Source organism: Vanessa cardui, chromosome Z (assembly GCF_905220365.1).
Source record: "Vanessa cardui chromosome Z, ilVanCard2.1, whole genome shotgun sequence".
Classification (NCBI taxonomy): Eukaryota; Metazoa; Arthropoda; class Insecta; order Lepidoptera; family Nymphalidae; genus Vanessa; species Vanessa cardui.
The window spans coordinates 13,880,714-13,902,499 of NC_061154.1; the positions used below are offsets into that span (position 1 = coordinate 13,880,714).

At 32.1% G+C, this 21,786-nt stretch overlaps 1 protein-coding gene across 2 annotated transcripts in view; it reads right to left on the reverse strand.

Moving 5' to 3' along the window:
* The window catches only part of LOC124543045, a 172,739-nt gene that overhangs the window by 42,533 nt on the left and 108,420 nt on the right, over nt 1-21,786 (reverse strand). For both annotated transcript variants that reach the window (XM_047121060.1, XM_047121061.1), the window contains exon 7: nt 18,755-18,922. In XM_047121060.1, coding sequence (XP_046977016.1) covers nt 18,755-18,922 — 168 coding nt within the window. The remainder of the gene's footprint in view (nt 1-18,754; nt 18,923-21,786) is intronic.

The following is a 21,786-nucleotide window of genomic DNA, read 5'->3' on the forward strand; positions in this document are numbered from 1 at the left end:
AGAATCTGAACTATAACCTGATTTATACACGTGCTCTTAATGTGTACCGGTAGACATCCTCTATAAAATTGTTTTACTTAGGAATTTAGATGACGATTCTCGGAGAAATTGAAAAAAAAAACAGTGATAACAGTTTCATTACATCGCTCAGTATCGCTCGTTAATTGGCAGATTACGAACCTTCATAGAAAGTGTTCAGGTTCATAGTCGGGTATTTTTATTTTATTTCAGTTCATTTCAGTATCATTATACGGAACATTTAAGATTGTTTTACAATTTCAAGGAGCTTTGTAGGAGAGCCGAGAGCTTTGAAACGAACGATGTTTTTGTATAACATTTATTGCAAAGCTTTGTTCTTTGACACATTTATATTAGTTCATGCTCCAGACTCTCAAGACGATTTGATCGAACTGACGTACTAATTAATCATGGCTCAATGTCAATTCATTATGCAGACAGTATTGCATCGTTCGAATGATGAAGGTTTTAAACGTACATAAACTCAACCAGTGCTCTCGGAAATACCAACTAGCGGCTTATTCATTTTAGATTGTATTGTTTGGGCGCAGTTGTTCGCATCAATCTCTCATCCAATTATTTTCTACAATTTTACATTTAATAACTTATTGACTTCATTTATAATGAGCTACAATTCAATTGATCAAATCTATAATACTCATAAAATTGTTCGTCCTTACTAAAATAAGCTATTTTGATTAAATTAAATTTAAATTTACCAGTTCAACGAACTACAAAAACTTTTCAATGAAGAATTTATTTTAATAAAGAGAGCATCCGTTAAGAAAACGATTTTTGGAAATTTCCATTTGCCCTGAAGAAGGACAATATCAACCCAACGTTTTATTACCAAGATTCTAAACGTTATACGGTAATATCTACGAAATATTTCTTATTAGTTATCCCTTGGAACCAAAAAAAAAAACATAATACAATCACAATATTCTTAGGAACAAAAAGAACAGCCTGAAACTGTGAATTACATTCATACACAATGAGATTTTAAATACTGTGTTGCTTTAAGCCATTACTAGTCATACTTACTGGATATTAATTTCAATAAATACTAGAAGAAGTAAATTTCTCAAGTGTAACAATAGCTTTTCTTTTAAATAATTTTATATTGTTCGAGGTATTTGAGATTCGAGAAGCATACATAGGGATAGACAGCGGTAAGTGACTTTGTTTTATACTACCATATATTATGTAATGATTATATATATATGTACGTTGATATATAGTAGTCGCCATTACAACGGATAAATTGAGATTACTTTAAGAATTAAATATTGAATTGAATATGTGGATGACGCTACTAGAAGTTTTACTTCTTGTTCACTTCTTCCAGCTTCGGCATTCTCTTCCATCATGGACTAGTTTTAGAAGTTAGACCTAATTGGCTTATTATACTTATGTTTATATATATCATTATATAAATTTATTTAAAATCTCATTAGATTTTAAATAAATTTGATGTCAACATATGACCTTGTTTATAAAATTTTATTTTTTATACTTATAATATATAATATAAGTTAAAATATATATTACAAGAATATCGTATAAAATTATATAAACTGGTCTGTTTTAACTTAAATCAATATGATATAAATTATTAATTGAAATTGCTATTAATTGGTCGCGAATTTTAATTGCAGTTAAGCTATAATTACTCAATATACATTTCACATAATTTTTGATATGTGTATAATATTGAAATGTAATAATTTTTAGCAAGTCAAATAGCGTTTATTAACTGTCCATATTAATATCATAAATGCCAAATAACTTATTGTCTGTCAAATTTAATGCTAAAATAGCTGATGAAACTTTATAAATTAATTGTTCTTAATTTTAAATATTATTAAACATACATTATTTTTGGGTATACGAGTGAAAATAATAAGGCAAATTAAATGTTTTATCAACTTCACCCCGAAACGATTTAAGTAGCGGAAACTACCTAACAAGGTAGTTTCAAACTAGCTTACATTATTAATATTAATGAATTTGTCTCCATTGTTTACATGATATAATAATATATTTGAATATAGAAAATTGCACTAATGCAAGTTCTAATGCTACATCGAATAGTATTAAAGAGGGACCAGCCAACTGAAGGACATATTATCGAGGACAAGTAGTTGTCGTGCTTTCCGAGGCATGGGAATATAAAAATTCCAAACATCTATTACTGAGATTGATTTAAATTAAAACACCAAATAACTTTTTATTCTACCGACCTGGTGTTTGAACACCGGACCGTGAGATCTGCGGATATATGTTAAGCTACCAATGAATTAGTTACTTTTATGCAAAATTGTAACAAATATGATTAAATGTTATTTTAATCCGTGCAAATACCAATTATAGCTCCGATTATAAACAATTGAGCAAGAGCATATTTAATATAAGTGTTGGTCATAGCCACACGGAACCCTTTACAGGTTGAAAGCGGCGGGAGTTTGCTAATGTAATTTACACATGTCTTCGAGAACTGTAAGATATGTAGGTTACCCCACGATGTGCAATTAAAACGTGGTGCGGTCCGTGAAATTGATTTTTTACATTGCAGTCCAACCGTCCACCAACCAGCCAACCAAGCAGCGGGACTATCGCTGCTTTCAACTAGTTCAAATCTTCACATTTCAGTCAACATGTTATCATTTTTTTTCATAAGGAACCCACAAGGCCAAATGTACATTTTTATGTACTTACATTTTGTTTTATTTAAACATATAAATTTCTGGCTAAAGGAACTGGTTTAACTGCTGCGAGTTTTGTATGTGTTTGAGATATTTGTCCAGATTTGAACCTATAATTAACGTTCAAATTGGGGTATTCCATCCACTGATCTATCTCGATCTTTTTATGCTCTATACAGAATTAAGAAAAAATAAAAGCCGCTCATTAATTCGATAAAGTAGATTAAACTCAGAAGAGAAACTTAGCCTTGCTATTGTTAAAGTAGTGCCCTTATTGTATTACAAATCAGATGTCTTGTGCAAGAACAAACGTCTGCTATTCATTGAATGCAATTGCCTTCTGTATAGGGTTAAAGTTTGGTAGATAAATAAATATTTAATTCTGCAATTGATAGGGTTGCATAATTTCAATATAAACATTCCATACAATTACCGAAAACGGTAATAATAAAAACGGTTAAATGATTTTTATTTGATTTTTACAAACTCTTGTCTACCATAAGTACGTACATATATTTCTTCTAAGTATGTTGTATGTATGTATTTATACGGATATTATATGAGATGGCTCGCCGAGTTAAAAGAACTAAAAGAATTGATTATCCTCGTACAAAGCCAGCAAATATCATAATTATTCTTTTTATTAAATTTATTAAATTTATTAAATAATTCATGTTATTAACTATGACAGAAACTAAACTTCGAAATTAGGATATTTGACGATGCATCGCGAGCTCTAAGCTACTCGTAATCCCCTGGATAGGAAAACTTTAATTTATTCACGGAACATATTATCTATTCATAATTATAACATAATCTGTCGTAGGTGGAGTTAGAATACAGGAAACTTTGAGTTTAGCATGCAGGATCTGCAATCGCGAAAACCGTTATGATAACATTACGAAAATTTGGTCAATGGCACTTATTTAAAGAATTATATTACTTAAGAATTGTTATTAGCAATATATAAAAAGCAATACTCGTTAGAAGTTCTTAATATGATGTCGTAAATAAACAAATTCTGTAGTATATTTAGCAGTTCAGTATTGAACCCGTGCGAAGCCGGGTCGCGTCGCTAGTCATGCGTATATGTATGCATGAAATTTGACCTAAAATATTGCTATACCGTTAAAAAACCTAGCGATTATTTCCATTCCACCTTTCAATTTTATTGAAATATTTTTTATATGACGGTACGTAAACTTCAACAAAAGTCCGAAAAAAATAAGGACACTGGTTTCATTCAAATTCAGTCAAAGAGTTTTCGCCGACAGCTCGAAACGAATGAAATAATGCTTGTATTAGGAGAACTATGAAAACTGATACGCTGACTGAATCCGTTTCATCGATGCACTTTTTCTTGAATTATTCAAAACGTTCTAACAACTCAAACGCTCAAGTTTAACAAACAATTTCGTATCTATACAATGGTATGAGAATATTAAGCTCCTTACCTATAATTGCCAATAAAGTAAAATAATTAATTAAACAACATTATTACATTCAATACATATATAATAAGATAAGAAACATATAAAATATTATGAAATACGACCGCTTAACAGGATTTTGGGTATCAGCTGTAAATTTCGTTATAGGTTCTTGTAATGTTCTTTCTAATTTTAATAAGAATATATTAATTTCGCAAATACTTCTATTTATGATTTGAACCATTCGTCGGCTTTAAAGTTGAAAACTGCAAGAGGATTATGCCGTAGGAGGCGAATCGATTTTTCCAAACATTTTAGGTATTAATCTATCAGACGTTATCGTTGGCGGCAGGCGTTCTAGGAAAACATTGCCTGAATATTCCGAGTATGTTTGGACGGACGGCTTAGCAAATGTAACTTCTAACTGAATTTCAATATTCACAATACTATATTTTTCAGACATGTTTTAATAATTGCTTAATCCTACGATTTATTTTAGTTACTGTTTTTGATACGCGGCTATCAAGAAGGCAAAATATGTTGCATTTAATGTACTAACTGCATTTATTGAACGCTAAAGTTTGATGCTAAAGCTTTATGTTGAACTGATCGTCTATTGATCTCGGCTTTATAGTGTTCCAATCTTTAATTAGTGTTAAATGTGAAATCAATTGAATTTAATCACCTAATATAATTATGTACTAACTGCAACTTCAAAGTAATTATTGGGTGTGATCTGTATAACCTATATAACATTAAATATATTCATAATTTGAATGGACGCAGTTTGGTATGTTAAAATATATACAAGAATTTAAGTATTTTAATTAAATTAAGTTACTGTTCTTGTACGTTCCTCAGAGAACGACTGAAGGCGTCTCTCGAGAAGTAGTCATAACAGTGAGGAAGGTTTCGACCTAGATCTATTAATTTATTAAATGAGTGTCAATCGCCGTTACGTTATTCAGAAGCGTACCTAATTCGCACTTGAATAATTTTCAAAACGAGAGCATTTGCCTTATTGCACTACGGAAAAAATATATTGGAATATTGAAAATATTTTTTCCGTGACAAATATTCTAAAAATATCTGGAAGCTAATGTTTATTAACGGTTCTTTTAAAAATAGCTATCAATTTAAGTGTTACATCATGATTATTTATAAAATATATAAATGTTACCCGGTTTTGAGATATTAAATTTCCTACATACGGACACTTTTGAAGTTAATTTTTAAGCAATCCAGGGAGCGAACCGTCGTCAGTGAAGTTAAGTGATAATTTAATCAATATTAATTAATTATTTTATCTATTTGATTTTGCTGATTTTCACAAAAGATAGAGCAAAATAACAACCAAATAAATACCCCAATGCAGAGTAAAAGCATTCTCTACGGTTAAGGTTAAGGCTTAAAGTTCATTCTACCACGCTGTACCAAAGCGGGTTAGCGGATATACAATTATTTTACACGTGGCTGATATTTACTCAACACGTGTAAATTTCCGGATGTATATATAGACCTTCGTCGAGCACGAATTAAATTAAAAAAAAAATAGCACATGAAATTCTACTGTGATCTAGCTACAACACTTAAAATATTAATAATGACAATTTAAATATTCCTTTTACATAACGACGGTAAATGATTAGAAATGTAAACGTCCGCCCAACAATTGCGAACAAAATTAATGAAAAGTGGTGAAGTTGTGAAATTCATTTTAATAAAAATACTATTTCGGCTGCATCAACAAATGGTTAAAATTCATTCAACCATTAAGATCTTAGAACGATAAACTTAATTACAGTGGAAGTATTCGGACAGGTAAGGGTAAACCGAACTGGTTGGTTCCCATTAAAATGGTTTATAGAATCCAGGTCAGCCTTTCGGAACCGGACAGATTTCCTGTGACGCAAGTAAATTAACCTCGATACCAAACGTATCGGCTATCAAAATATTTGCTGAACAAAAATGAAAATTCAGTATAAGTAACGTTTTCCACCAGTGGAGTTATTTTCGAATGATGTTTAAGTTCATTGGAACTCTAGACTTCACTTAGCTGTAAGTCGTCGCAATGTCAAGTGAGGAGCTTGAAGGTTTCCGGTGTAAATTGAATTTCTATTTCAACTGGCAAATGTTATAAATGTAAAACATTGGAGGTTTCTTAGAAAACATCCTTAGCTGGTGACAGAGATAAATATAAAATGGGTATAAAGTACTTAATTTCATGGTAGGAATAGTAAGAGACCGCAATGTTTCCATACGAAGCTAAGACCAAACCCTGTCGCGGTTTTCTGTTTTCCATCACGCTGTTCGACTTCGAAATATCAACACGTTTCGATAATTTAACATTTGTAAACAAATTAAGCACGTGTAAACTCGGCGGTGCTTGTCTGGGTTTAATTGGTCTGTGGCGCTAATTATTCGCATGTAATATACTCAAATTGATTTACAAAAAAATGTTATTGCTGTTATCTATATTATCATTATAAATGTGAAAATAACTCTGTTAGTCGCGCTTTCACGACCAAACCAAGGAATCGAATTTGATGAAACTTGGTGTAAAGCAAACATGAACTTCAAGGAATAGGACAAAGGCTACATTTTTTTCCTAACACATGACGACTAACCCCCTAAAACGCGAACGAAAACTCGGGCGACAACTTTTTCTATCTATATATAGCGTTGTTTTTTAGATTTTTATGATATATTACGTTAATGAAGTATTTAAACTTAAATTTTATAAGCTGATAACATTAGCTCAGTCCAATGTATCACTCGTTTATATTTGCTATATTTTTTCAACATTGGCAACTTTGGGCCGTTGAGGTTGATTAAAATATTATCTTACGAAATGTTGTAAGGGTTGGCTCTGGATACTGTAAAAACAAACCCAAATAAAATTATTAAAATGAAATTACACTTAATTCTAAAATCGTCTTAGTGGATCACGAGTTTCTCTTTCTTCGTAGTTGATTAAGACTTTTTGAATTATATTGTACTTTTTAAAGATTTCTTTATTTAAAAAATATTTAAGAATTAAGTTGACCAAATTATTTGTCCATTACTTACTACGATGCAGAAGCATAACATTTCTAAATAGAAAATATACGATCCGTTGTTCGAAGTAAATGATTTAGTCATAATTTGGGTTAATTTTCACATTGAAATGTGAATTCGAATGTGATAGTAAATATATAAATTCATTAATCATACATATATTTGGAACATTTAATCTGTGCTTATTATATAAAAGCAATCATCTGAGAAAATGTTAACCACTTGTGGCATATATCCCAATCCTCAAGTTGCCCCATTTGATATTTTGAAAAATGTAATCATAATTAAAAAATAATTACCCAAACTTATCGTGGCTCTCGAAAGAGGTTTTACTAGGAAGCACAATAAATTAATTGTCTATTTACAAACAGTTAAGCATTACAATTTCGTTACTAATTATTATTCGCCTATCACCAAACACTTCACAAAACAAACGAAGCGAAATAATTAGCCCATCCGTATGCGTACGTGGAGCTATGTATATCAGTTTGTAGCCTTGATTAAGCATTAGAAAATCCATAATACGTATGTACATATTAATTGTCTGAACATGATGCTTCATGAACGTGTGAACTGAATAATTTAATATGCAACTTTGCTATTCATCTTTATCAATGTATTTAATCAACGTGTGTTATTAAGAACTATTAAGCATTTTTTGTTTTCTTTTTAAGTCCATAATCATTACACAGTATAAAGCAAAGTCGCTTACCGCTGTCTGTCCATGTTTAGTTTAGTTTAGTTATTCTATCGCCGCTAATGATAGTACTCAGTATTGTTGTGTTCTGTTTTGAAGGGTCAGTGAGCCAGTGTAACTACAGGCACAAGGGACATAACATCTTAGTTCCCAAGGTTGGTGGCACTTTGACGATGCAAGGAATAGTGAATATTTCTGACAGCGTCATTGTCTATGGGTAATGGTGACCAATTACCATCAGCACACACACACATCACACATACAGCACGCATACACTACCACCCATACGCTCGTCCGCCAACTTATACCATAAAAAATATGCTATATTAGATCTTTAATAATATATTAGATCTTTAATATTACGTAATGGATTTTGATGCGATTTTTTTTAATAAATAGAGTGATTCGAGAGGAAGGTTTTTGTATATGACACGGACAATATAGTAAAAAAACACTGATAATTTAAAAAGTTTCCAATGTGATGTCGTAAATAAACAAATTCTGTACCCGTGCGAAGCCGGGGCGGGTCGCTAGTTAATACTAAACTAATAGTAATGAAACGTCGCTATTGTAATGCTTAACCGAAAAAAACCGATTCTGTTAATTGTGTTTTGAAGATTTTGTATTATTGTATAAGTAGCCGCTCTTCACAGTGTCAACCGTTTTATATTTAGAATATTTACGTGACAAGCGTGAATTTCATGGTCTTTTGAAATATACACTCGGACGATTTTTGGGTATAATTTAAAAATACGATGGTGAACTGTTTTGTTTCTAATTAAATCACATTAGACGCCATATTAAGGTTATAGATGATATTTAGTTATTTTAAGTGCAAATATAAAGAAACAAGCGAATTCAATGACATAATAAAATTATGAGACACACATCGCGTTCGGTCGCATCAGTGGTTTTTTTTTTTCAAAAAAAGCATTCACGATGATTCCATAATTGTGTATATACAGAATCACACTTACATACGATACTAAAATGCAATCTCAGAACGTTCAAGTTTATTTAACACTCCACTCTTAAAAATCGGACCATTTACATTGAAGTTACCGTATACGTACTCCATACGCTGCTTAAACTATTTTGAATACTGGACTTAAAATACGGATAAGAAAATATGAATCGCGGAAAGTACCAAAAATAAATCGATTGAACTGACTTCTACGAGAGGAATTTTTAGGTATTATATAATACACGGGAAGCTGGCAGATGTCAACAAATGGAAACGCTTTTCCTATATTAGATAAATAAAAATAAAACAATATGCATTTAATAAATTCGGATTGATATACTACAACGCAATGTTAGGCAGAAAGTGGCAATGTTGACTCCAGTTCAACCAAAGAGCGAAATGTGTGAATGCTCGCTCCACTTGGTCGAGCAAATGCGAGATATCAGACACGTCGCTGACAAAAGACTCCACAACACATTGACCGCTCCGAACGAGCTGTAAGGCGGCTTTACGGGAAGGGAAGGATGCTCCAAGGCGGAGGGAAAATACTCGTAAATTGAATGTTGTAAAGTGAAGTTATATTTTATTAAAATAAATATATTCTTATTTGAATATTTCCACTAGCGCGGCTCGGGACTCTGTCAGCCGTCAGGCCTTCCTTTACGCTGCCATACTATCGTCACCTCTCATCTGTGTGCGTGACGCGTATGCATAGACTTCGTTGCTGTGTGTTCTTTTAATAGTAGTAGTAGTAGGATTTCATATTCATGCTTTCATCAATTCGGGGTATAAGCCTGTATTCATACCTATATGCAGCATTAAAAAAAACTTTAATTTTGTGTTAGATGAAATTTATATATTCAGATGAGTCTTTCTTGACATATAAAAGAAAAGAGCAAAATATTTTATTACAATTTCCCACTATTATTAAATCTTTCCGAGAATAAGGAATTCTTGACGCTTAGCCATAATTCATGATCTGAAGTGAAGAATTTCATTAATATCTCAGATAAAATGCTGTTTTATTTTAAATCTCTTAAGAGACTGGACTTGAAAGTTTAAATACGAATTGGGAAAACACAAATTAGTCACAAAACTCTTATTATGCGATAAGAAAGTTTCCTCTAGTTTTAATTAGAATACAGAAATAAAGTGCCCCTTGAATTTAATCGTACATGTTAAACCGACCTTCCATACTGAAGTAACAAAATTAATCATCGGGGATTTTTAGATGCAATCTGTTTAATATGTTAAGTTTAAACAACTTCATTGGATCATAATATATTTCACAACAAACTCAATATTTTAATAGCTATCTAAATTATCTACAAGAGCTTAGGGCTAAAAAGTTGTGGTCATTCCGGGACGTTTCGTAGATGTGGGACATCGATATCGTTGTTGTTTTTAGTATACATACAAGCATATACCCGATGGCGAAGAGGGATGGAATTATATAAGAGAGCGTCGTGACATTTGTCGTGACCTATCAGTTGCTCTTAACCCCAAAGCGAGCTAGTAATATTTGGTAATCAAAATATATATCTAATTACGTGTTTACTATATTGTTTAGTTTATATTTGCACATATCATTCAGCTCCATTAAAATTTGAATTAAGCTATTAGTTTCGCTCAGGTGGTAGAATTGCCGAATGATAACCCAGATGGTTACATGAAATCCGACAACTAAAATCTAAATCGAGATACTTATAAATGATATATACAAATAATAAAATTGGATTGTCAGTTTGTTATTTAATTGCTGTTTACTAAATGCATACACCTATAGGTTACACGGTAGTTACATATACCAAATTATAACATTTTTTTTGATTTTTGTCTATCCCCCTGTCTTTCTGTTTATTCTGCCTAACCTCTGGCACGGAAAATGACAAACTTTCACTGGTGGAGTTACCTTATGTGAGAAGGAGTAACTTACGCTAAAACGATTACTTTTTTGTTAAATACAAACGCGGACAAAGTCGCGGGCACATCTATTTCTTTAATATTATATACTTTGGTCGTCATAACAACGAGAACATAGATTTAGAAAAACATAAAGAAATGTCTCCGTCATTGGAAGCGGAAATTGATTGTTATTGAAAGCACGTATTTATAGAAGCGACAAATAAGTATGGCGTAAAGGAAATAAAAACAAATATTTCCTTTTAAGAATAAACATATTTCTTATTGTTATAGCAACACATAGCAACGATGTATATATAATATAATAAGTATTTTATATAACACAAATATACAGTTTCAGTTTAAGCTGCATATAGATATGAATACAAGCTTATAAACCCGAATTGTTGAATGAGCATGAAATCCTACCACGAATAAGCATATTTATTATTATTATAAGAACACACAGCAACGACGTCTATGCATATGCGTCACGTACACAGATGAGAGGTGACGAGAGTGTGGCGGCGTAGAGGAGGCCTGACGGCTGACAGAGTCCCGAGCCGCGCTAGTGGAAATATTCAAATAAGAATATATTTATTTTAATAAAATATAACTTCACTTCACAACATGCAATTTACGAATATTTTCCCTCCGCCTTGGAGCATCCTTCCCTTCCCGTAAAGCCGCCTTACAGCTCGTTCGGAGCGGTCAATGTGTTGTGGAGTCTTTTGTCAGCGACGCGTCTGATATCTCGCATTTGCTCGACCAAGTGGAGCGAGCATTGACACATTTCGCTCTTCGGTTGAACTGGAGTCAACATTGCCACTTTCTGCCAAACATTACTTTGCAGTATATCAATCCAAATTTATTAAATGCATATTGTTTTATTTTTATTTGTTTAATATAGAAAAAGCGTTTCCATTTGTTGACATCTGCCAGCTTCCCTTGTACTAATAATACCTAAAAATTCCTCTCGTAGAAGTCAGTTGAATCGATTTCTTGTTGGTACTTTCCGTGATTCCTATTTTCATATCCGTATTTTAAGTCCAGCATTCAAAATAATGTAAGCAACGAATGGAGTACGTATACGGAAACTTCAATGTAATTGGTCCGACTTTTAAGAGTGGAGTGTTAAATAAAATTGAACGTCCTGAGATTGCATTTTAGTATCATATGTAGGTGTGATTCTGTATACACATACATAGACATGAGTGTGTTTCATATACGCTCATCGTGAATGATGTTTTCGTCGCTATTTTATTGAGAGAAAACTATTGTATTCCCACCAATACTTGATTTATACATGTATTTGTTTTCATTTTAATTTCAATACACACAAATGTAAGAAAAACTTTAATTTTGTTTTAGCTCGTTCGGTTAAGAATATATTTGAAATACATAGTAGTGGTATTGACAATACCCACATGAATAGGTTTGAATCTGCGATTTTTGTATCGCTAGGCGCCCAGTTTACCACTTACCTAACGAATGTACTCTAGACTTTTAAAAAAAATCTCTGAAATATCAAAAGTTACATATTAAGAAGAGTTGGTGTAAATCAATTTTTAAAGCGTGTTAAGCCGGTTACTTTGTCGGTGGCGTCAAGTATAAAGTAATAAATAATTGAAAACTCTTTATTTATTCTAAATAAAGGGAAGTTGATTAAATCATTAGAAAACGGAGAACAAATAGTCATAGCAATTGTATAGTTGATATATTAAAAAAATACAGATGTTATTAATTTAGAAATGTAAATAATAATTAAACCATAAACGGCCTCACTTAAAAACCCCCTGAATGGGGGGAAACACTAATTTATCTCTCTCATCCTTGATCTAACAATCAAAAGAATAAGGCACTACTACTTTTATAAAGTATTTTTTATTACTGTTATAGAAATTTTAAAGTCACTTTACAAAAGTACCATTCTAGCTTTATAGCGCTGACTAAAATTGTTTTATTTTGACGATAACGAAGTGCTAATATGAAACGCGAGGTTCGAAATTTTAAGTGAGACAGCGGAATAGAGCTGAATTAAAATAGAATCATTCATTCGCAATAACCAAATGAACAAACCGCGAGTTGGCAGCTGGTGAATTTTGATGCAAAAACTACAATCATAGTATCAAATAAAAAGCCGGAATGTTATTGAATAGAAGTATAAAAGCTTGTTTGATATCCAGCTGCCGAGCTCATTGTCCAAAGTGCAGCGGTGGGTACACATTTCGGAACTCCATCCGATACGGTTACGTTGTTTTCCTTCGCGGTCGAGCACGATATAAATTATTAACAACAGCTAAGTAGGCTAGAATAGACCTTATCTCGAGCCGTATGTGTCCAAGAGAAAATGAATGACGTCAGACGTGTCTATTAATACTATTTACACATAGATAATATATGAAAAGTCTTAATTAATCAGCAAAGGTCTTCAAATACTTGTACGATGGCATGGAACTCACTACAAAAAGCATCCCCAAAAAGATTTCAAGGTATCATTAAAGTGTTATACAAATGTGATAAGGAATAGCAAATGAAGATTTAAAGTCTCGTAAGAACTATTGTTTTTATGTGAAATATATAATGGAGCGATTAGGAGATAAGTTCTATTGGTGTGCTCTTAGCTTTTTAGGACCTTGGGTTTGTGTGGTCCGTAAATTATATAGTTTTTCGATAGCATGACAATAACAACAAATATATATTTATTTTATAAAAGTTTAGTTTTTTATTTATTTGATATTATTTAATTATAAAATCATTGAATAACTACTAATTTCGATGTTTCACATTTGCCATTCTTAACAGGTAGTTATTAAAGTAATTCTTAGAGAACAATTAGTTAGTGTATAATATATTTGCTGTGAAAATACATTAGGTAAATAAATTATAAGCCCGCAGAAAACGATCGTGGAAATTATCATATATTTATGACGTATAAAACACACGTTTTAAAAGAGTATATTATTAAAAATCGGGCTTAAAATTTCACATGGGATACATGAAATGCGAAGAGATTAGCACTGCAATATTGAAAATATTCAATTTACTGATTACATAAAAACACCAGCGGAACGAATTTATAACTCTTTGTAAATTTAATTCAGTGAATATTTTGTTACTACATCATATTTTTTCATTGAATTTGTGCTATTGTTCTTGATTAATCCATTGTTTTGAATATACATAGACGACCGAGGTTTTAACGGGAGAGTATAATATTTTTTAAGCCGATTTGTTTTCTATGAAAAATCTTCTACTTAACAAAATATTAAAATGAATGATTTACATACAATGTACAAAGCTAGATAAATTGATGAGTTTACAGGATTAAATTTTACATGGGATTTCCTTATGAAACGTAAGTGAGCACTAATAAAGTATTTTATAAAAATGCATAGACATATAAAAATCAGTGTATAAGCTAATATAAATGAGTTTAAGATATATGAAAGTTTATTTTGAAAATTCACCACCTCTAGGCACTGATGTGATGAAAAATAATAAACATGGAAGTTTTAGAATTATTAGGATAAGAAATTCGCTGTTATGGCTTTTATTCATGAGTATAAATCGGTGTTTTTATAAAATTCACCTCTTAGGAAGGTATGGTTTAAACGAAAATTGTTCTATAGGCTACGCAGATTATCAATAAGCTTTAAGACCATTCGGATAGTTTCCATATAACGTTATGCGTGAAAGCGCCCCCTCAATGTTAAATTCGTTAATTTTAATATTTTTGCTGTCACTACTCTTAGTCTCACGCATACTAAGACCTCCTGTAAATATAACTCACTCACACTAATGCACGCCGATGGTAATTAATTTCACGTGGAAAGGCGCGCCTTCGAGACAGAATAGTTCTACACATGGTAAGTTTGTTAGATATATTTTAGCGTTGATGTCTTTGATCTTGTTCCATTACAAATACCAAAACAAAGATGCTATGCTATGTAACACTATTAATTGAAATATATTTAAGCTTTATCGAGATACCTTGCTTTTAATCCAAGCATTTAAACTAGTAAAATATAGAATGTTATTTTGACTGTTTTATCGCCAGTACCTAAAGCATTGTAAGTTGATCGATTGATTGCAACGCCTGTAAAAATTCCGTCTCAAGTTAAGCCCGATTCCGCAAATGTCTCAAAAGGCCAAGGTCACCTTCTGCTATTTTTACAAAGTATTCGGAATCTTCATTACTTCAGAACTTTTAGCGAACACATATAATATGTATCTTAAAATATCTTCCCGCAAGGATGTTTCCTCCTAACATTTTTCTCCGCCGTGACATGAATTATATTATAAGCGCAAATTTTGTACATGAAAAATTCATTTGTTTTCCTTGACCTTCAAGCTGCCTCTACTTCTTTCGTTGCAGCTCCAGTATTGCTAACATACATATCATAGTCAGATCTAGTTTCTTTCAGATGTTAGGATTGACAAATCCTAAGATTTTTACCAAGTCTAGTGAAGCATCGATCTCCCACGCAGTACTAATTTGTTATACGAGAAGTTTATTCACGAGAGTTTCTTGTCAACCTTATTCCAGTTTGTAGCGAAAAGTTTAATTACTATAAGCGCAGTCGGTAAATTACATTTCACCAGAAATTTCGTATTTTCGAAAGTTATTCTAATTTATGGATTTTAAACGATTTTCAAATTATGTTTCACACAAAATCTGAGCGCAAATCGCAACTTATTATATTTTTTTCACATTTCGATCCGGTAAAAGTATTTTTACGTGTATATTGTGGGTGCAGATTCTGCGTGGCTCTTGCTGAATAGAATAGATCTAACGTTTTTCATCCCGTTTATTTAAAAGCCGACTAAGAGAATATTTGTTAAACGCATCCACCATTCGAGCACGTAAGCCGTATCACCCGCATTGAGGGCGGGAAGCCCACCAGGCTAAACATAACTGGGGAAGATTGGCTCGGGCGGCAGGCTGTAAAAGTCTACTATAAATATTTTTTTTCAACTGCAATTTTGTGCAGTTTTACGCAGCGGTGATCAGAAAAAATCTGTCAAAGCGTATACGAAAATGATAGAATGTTGCTCTGCTTTTACATTTAGTATTAACAGTTGCGATGTTAATTATAATTGTTATAGATAAGTTGGAATTAGAGTCAAGTAACTTTATTTATTTTTTAAGTTTTACCCAAAGGGTGTCTGATGATAAATGAATGTTGCATCCGTGTATATCTTTTCCTAATATTCCATAATCTCGTCTAGGAACTACGGCATCAGGTAGAGTTTTACATTTATATTATTCTGGATTAACTTCAAAGTCAAAGGAAACAAGAGTTTTTATGTTAATCATTTTTTAAGTTAATTTAAATGCAATTGTTACAACAGATGCGGGCTTGAAAAAAACAATATTACGAGCTAATAAATTCCTGTAAGAGTGGAATTATTTTAAAGAAATATTCTATGTTAATTTAAAGTGGTCGCTTCAACGGATAATCATTTAACGTTTATAGACTGGTCGCAACACCGTGTTCAAATTGTTTGTTCACAAATCTATATTAGTAGTATTATATAAATGTAAAAGGTTATTATGTCTATCCGTCGCTTTTTCAAGACCAAACCGCTGAACCGTTTTTAATGAAATTTGGTATGAAGCAAACTTGAACTGCCTATATCCTATAGGCTACTTTTTTGGCTAGCATATGACAACCAACACCCTCAAACGCGACTACCACTAGTATCCTACAAGCCTCTCGGTCCATCTTTGCAATTCAAGTTGGATGAAAAATAACTTCTTTCAAGCGGAGGAAACTTCAAAGCACACTTACTCAATTATGGAAATAGATAATGAAGTAGTAAGGAATGCTTCAAATACATTTAGTTTTGAAAAAGGTCATAATTATTTAATAACTGTAACTTTTTTTTTTATAAAGAATACATGGAGAATTGTATACCAGTTAATACAATCATTACAAGATTGCCTATTTAATATATTTTGACGACCTCCGTAGTCGAGAAGTGTTTACCGCGGTTTTCATGGGTACGCCACTCCGGGTTCGATTCCCGGCCAAGTCGATGTAGAAAATTTCATTAGTTTACTATGTTGTCTTTGGTCTGGTTGTTTGTTGAACCGTCGTTACTTCTGATTTTCCAAAACACAAGTGCTTTAGCTACTTACAATGGGATCAGAGTAATGTAGTGGTGTAGTCCAATATTTACATTTATTTATTTATCTTATTTAATAATGAGTCGTTTTTAAATCCTTGTACTATCTACAGAAAAACTTATAGTGCAAAACCTTTTTAAAAGGTTGAACATGCCGTCTTGTTGCTCGACTAGAGGCGGTAGAGTCGGTTTTATTTTCGCCTACATAATCGGAACTGTGATTCAACAAGGAAACACTCTCAAGTCTAGTTCTGTTGATATCATTTTAACTTATAATTCTTAATTAAATAGACTAAGGTATAGGAAAAAATGCAGTAACGTAAATTAAATAACATAATATTGACGTTGACAACAATTTCTATGAGTTTCGCAGGAATTTCAATTACATTTGACCATTACATTTAATAAAGACAATGAATACTTCTAACACCTTATATACGCAAACCCGAGCCAGTTAACTAGTATTGCATCAAGAAGATTAAGAGAAAAAGAGCTTATCAACCTTTTTATTAGTATATATAAAATGAAATTTAATTCAGCGTAAATGTAGATCTTACAAACGTATGTATACTAGATGTGGCTTAATGCAACTGCTATCTGATTAATAAATCAATTATACGACTCGAGTAAGTAATTACATAATTAAACTAATTATACGCCAGTCAGAACCAACAAATTAACAAACAGCTATGAGTCAATATCTCAAACGCTTTAAACACTTTCATAATCAGAGAAAGAGCTTTAGAGAAGACACGAATTAAATTAATGGCCGACACAGCCTGGTGATTTGAATACTCGGATCGTAAAAGAAACTAGCGCCTACAAATCCAGGTAAAACAAATGCTTTGAACAGTTTAAAATTCCTCTCTCGTTTGGTGATCAAGTTAAACTTAGTGAGGAATACTGTTATTCGAAAAGTATGTGTAGCATGGGGTATACACGTGTATCAACACAATCGCAGCAGATATCGCCGAGCAATCTCTTCTTTACCAGTACGAGTATTTGTCCAGTAGTCGGAATTGTTTTCATCGATTAGTGATATAAATAATTTTCATTTTCAAATAATTTTAAATTAATTTCTTCATAAAAAAATATAACATTTCAGACTCAAATGGCATAGTGTCTCTACACTTACCGTGAGATTTGGTGACGCCATATATAAGGGATTCATGGAAATTCCTTCTGCTAACAAGACATTTATCGAGATCTCTTCGTCTTTGAAATTATAAAAATTCAAAAAGAAATTGGTGTTTCGGGTCAGTTACAATAATTTAATCATCTGAAATTATGTCGATCGAATCTACTTTATAAGTTTTACTATGATTTATAAGGCTAAGAAATATAATTTTATAATTGTTCATCCTTTAGAATAAAATCATTCACAAATTTGCTTTCGAAACTGAAACAATTGTGGAATATTGCACGAAAATACAATATCGAAAATTCAAGTTCAGATCTGATGCATGATCGAATATCAATTTGCTAACCTCGTATTTACTGTTAATCGGACGATAGATGTTGATTATTATCGGAGCTCGGACTTCGAATATTCAAATTTAAATCGAAAAAATTCAAACAGTCCAGTCGTGTAAGCATTTCAATAGCAATTGAAATTAACATGATAAAAATGATGTTTTAAACAAAAATTACTGAACCATGTCGAATTGAACAAATTATATTTTTTTGACAGTTGTTCAATCATTTGTTTGAGTACATACAATGTTCGTATTTATCTCCAATTAAATGTAAAGACTGGACTATTTATTTTTACTTGTTACTTTTAGGGTACCTTTCAGTCAAAGTCAATGAGTTAGACAAAATAATTCCGTTATATATGATTAGTGCTTACCTTAAATTGGCTTAAGAATTCTTGTTGCCTGGTGATGTCGGTAGCCAGAATCAGTGAGCTGATTTGACGTTCCACCTTGACGCGAATTTCCTGCACTTCCAAAAGCCCGCTCTCGATGATGCAACTGACAGCCGCTCGCCAGTGATGGTTCTCCAAAACAGACGTATTCTGTTGAACATATACATCGTTTAGATCTTAGAACTACAACGAAATTATAAAGTTGAGATACGAATAATTACTTTATACTAAAACATCATTCAAATATTACTTTAATAAAGGTCATTTAAGTAACACATTTTTGAAATATAAAGAATTAAAATTAATGCATACATTTTAAGATGTTATCTAAATTCAGAATCCAAGTTCCCAACAAATAGCGCGCTTGGCGGTTGCAAACAACTATTATTATAAGAGAGAACTTTCAAGTCCAATTCATTTCAAGGGGCGCAACGTTGTGCACATTTATAAGTTACTTTATATTTATAAATAAAACATTTTCGTTTTGTTTCAAGGATTCATTTAAACCGAATGAAATCATAATGATAGTTTGTTGCCGAAAACTTTTCTTGACCGGTGGATTAGTTTGTCTGTTTGCTCGCATTCCACGTAAAGCGCTTTAATCAAATTTATATACAAGTAGAATATTTTCATCACAATATCTAGCCCTCATATAATAATAATATTGTCTGTGCATACGGTTGAGAGCTTATTTCACAGCGCTGCTGCTCCAGCGTTATTTCGTTGCTAGATATTATGCATGTGCCAAAAATTCATCCGACACATGCAAGTTTCCTCACGATGTTGTCCTTCGTCTCCGAGAACGAGATTAGTTATAAACACAAACTAATCACCATCTTCGGTTACTAACCACGTGTCCCCGTTCTTGCAATATAACGGTTACGTATTTCATTTTATCATTTTAATATAGATTAAATTATACAAAATATATTAATAAATTTTAAAGGATTGTGGTCAGACCTCCTTGGACACTGAGTGCATAATAATATTATATTAATTGTAAAAACAATACAATTAATATAATATTATTATACCCGAGCGATGTCTTAAGTATAAAATATGCAACTATAGTATTAATTATATGAAATATTTTTAAGTTCTAGATTTAAACAGATTTCTTTACAATGTTGACATATGGATGACGTATGATGATGCATAAAATCCCAATAACAATAAATTAATATTTCGGCGTTATAAGATGTTATGTGTGCGACATCGATCTGAGCTTAAACAGTTTTGACGAGGGCGCTCGGTTATCAGCTTGCCGCCTTTAATTTCCGTCTCAATAAGTCACCTTCACCGTTCAACTGTTCAATATCTCAATAACTCGAAATATTGATCCTTCTCGTAGGCACAACATTCTACCCTCGATACAGTATTATATCTCAGTATCCCTGGTATTTCGTATGTTTTAATTGGAAGCTTTACAGCTCAACGGCGCATTGTGGTAGGTCCTTCTTTTACTAAACAAAAACCGAAATTATTATTAAGCACCAGGAACCAAATAAATTCGCTAAATTATGGAGAAAAGATTCCTAACATAAACAAAATTAGTGTATGACCTGTGTCAATAACCGTAGAACGTTTAATTGTGACGTATTTAGCACGTATACTCTTTGTCGAGGAGGCGCAAGTACCTACATATTTTCGGGAAAGTTTCAAAGAAATAATCCATAATGGAATAATGTGAAGGTGCAAATTAGTTCTAAGTGCCTTTTAGCATGCACGCGGCTGCCGCCTAAATGGCACAGGGAGGTGCCATGATAATTCTTCAGCACCTGTATACACTCCACAGTTTCCACACTATTAACTTTGACACGGCGACGATCGAACTGTCGGGTTAATAGACTGAAGAAGTTGTCATTAATCATTAAATGGAACGATAAAAATGTTTGAACCCATATCATACCAAAGGCGCTGTCGTTGGCTTGTCAGAAAATGTACTTATTCTGATATATTGCATACGATTTAAAAAAAAGAAACCAATACAATTTATTCAAAAAAAAAATTAAGTCCCATTAAGGTAGTAATGTTATTTTTTTTTTCAAAATTAATCTCGTAAGATTTTGGTTATAAAATAGGTTACGTAAGTTCAACATTTTTTGTGTTAGAAATAAGGAAATCGGCGTTAATGCTTCTATTTCAAGTGAAATATATTGAGTAATATTTTTTAAAATATCTTAGCCTAAGAGGGCTAATAAAAGATACAAGTTTGTATGAATATTTATCATTTATATAAATGGAATAAATATATAATACTGAAAGACTACATATAAATTAAAGTACTATTATATATATTATATGATTAAATTAAAAAAAAATAAGGAAACAGGTCAGGTAAATACGTAGTATGACGCATATATTGCAGTTTGGCGGTAGAATATATACTGAGTAGCTGGTCCGTTCGGCTATACAGAGGATAAGATATTTTTACCAGTGATCCGGTAAAAAAATGTTATCCTCATGTGCATTTTTTATGGCCTGGCATTCAAATATGGAGTCAATTAATTAATGTAATATTGGTTAATGATAAATAAAGAATGCATACCAAGTTATTGGGTATAACTCTATACATGGCTTATATTAATATTGTAAAATGCGAATGAAAACTGACGTGAAATTTAATTCATCGAGAGTCGAGATGGTCCAGTGGTAAGAACGCGTGCATCTTAACCGATGATTGCGGGTTCAAACCCAGGCAAGCACCGCTGTTTCATGTGCTTAATTTATGTTTATAAATCATCTCATGCTCAGCGGTGAAGGAAAACATCGTGAGGAAACCTGCATGTGACAAATTTCATAGAAATTCTGCTTCATGTGTATTCCACCAACCCACATTGGAACAGCGTGGTAAGAATAGAACCGGCAAGAATTTCAATAGTTACTCTTTTTCAACATTTTTGAAATACAAAGTCATGGAAGTCAACAGGTATTAATTCCACGCTATTTTATCATATACAAAATCTTGTATCGAATAATATTCCTTTTTTACCAATGTATTTTTTATAAACGAC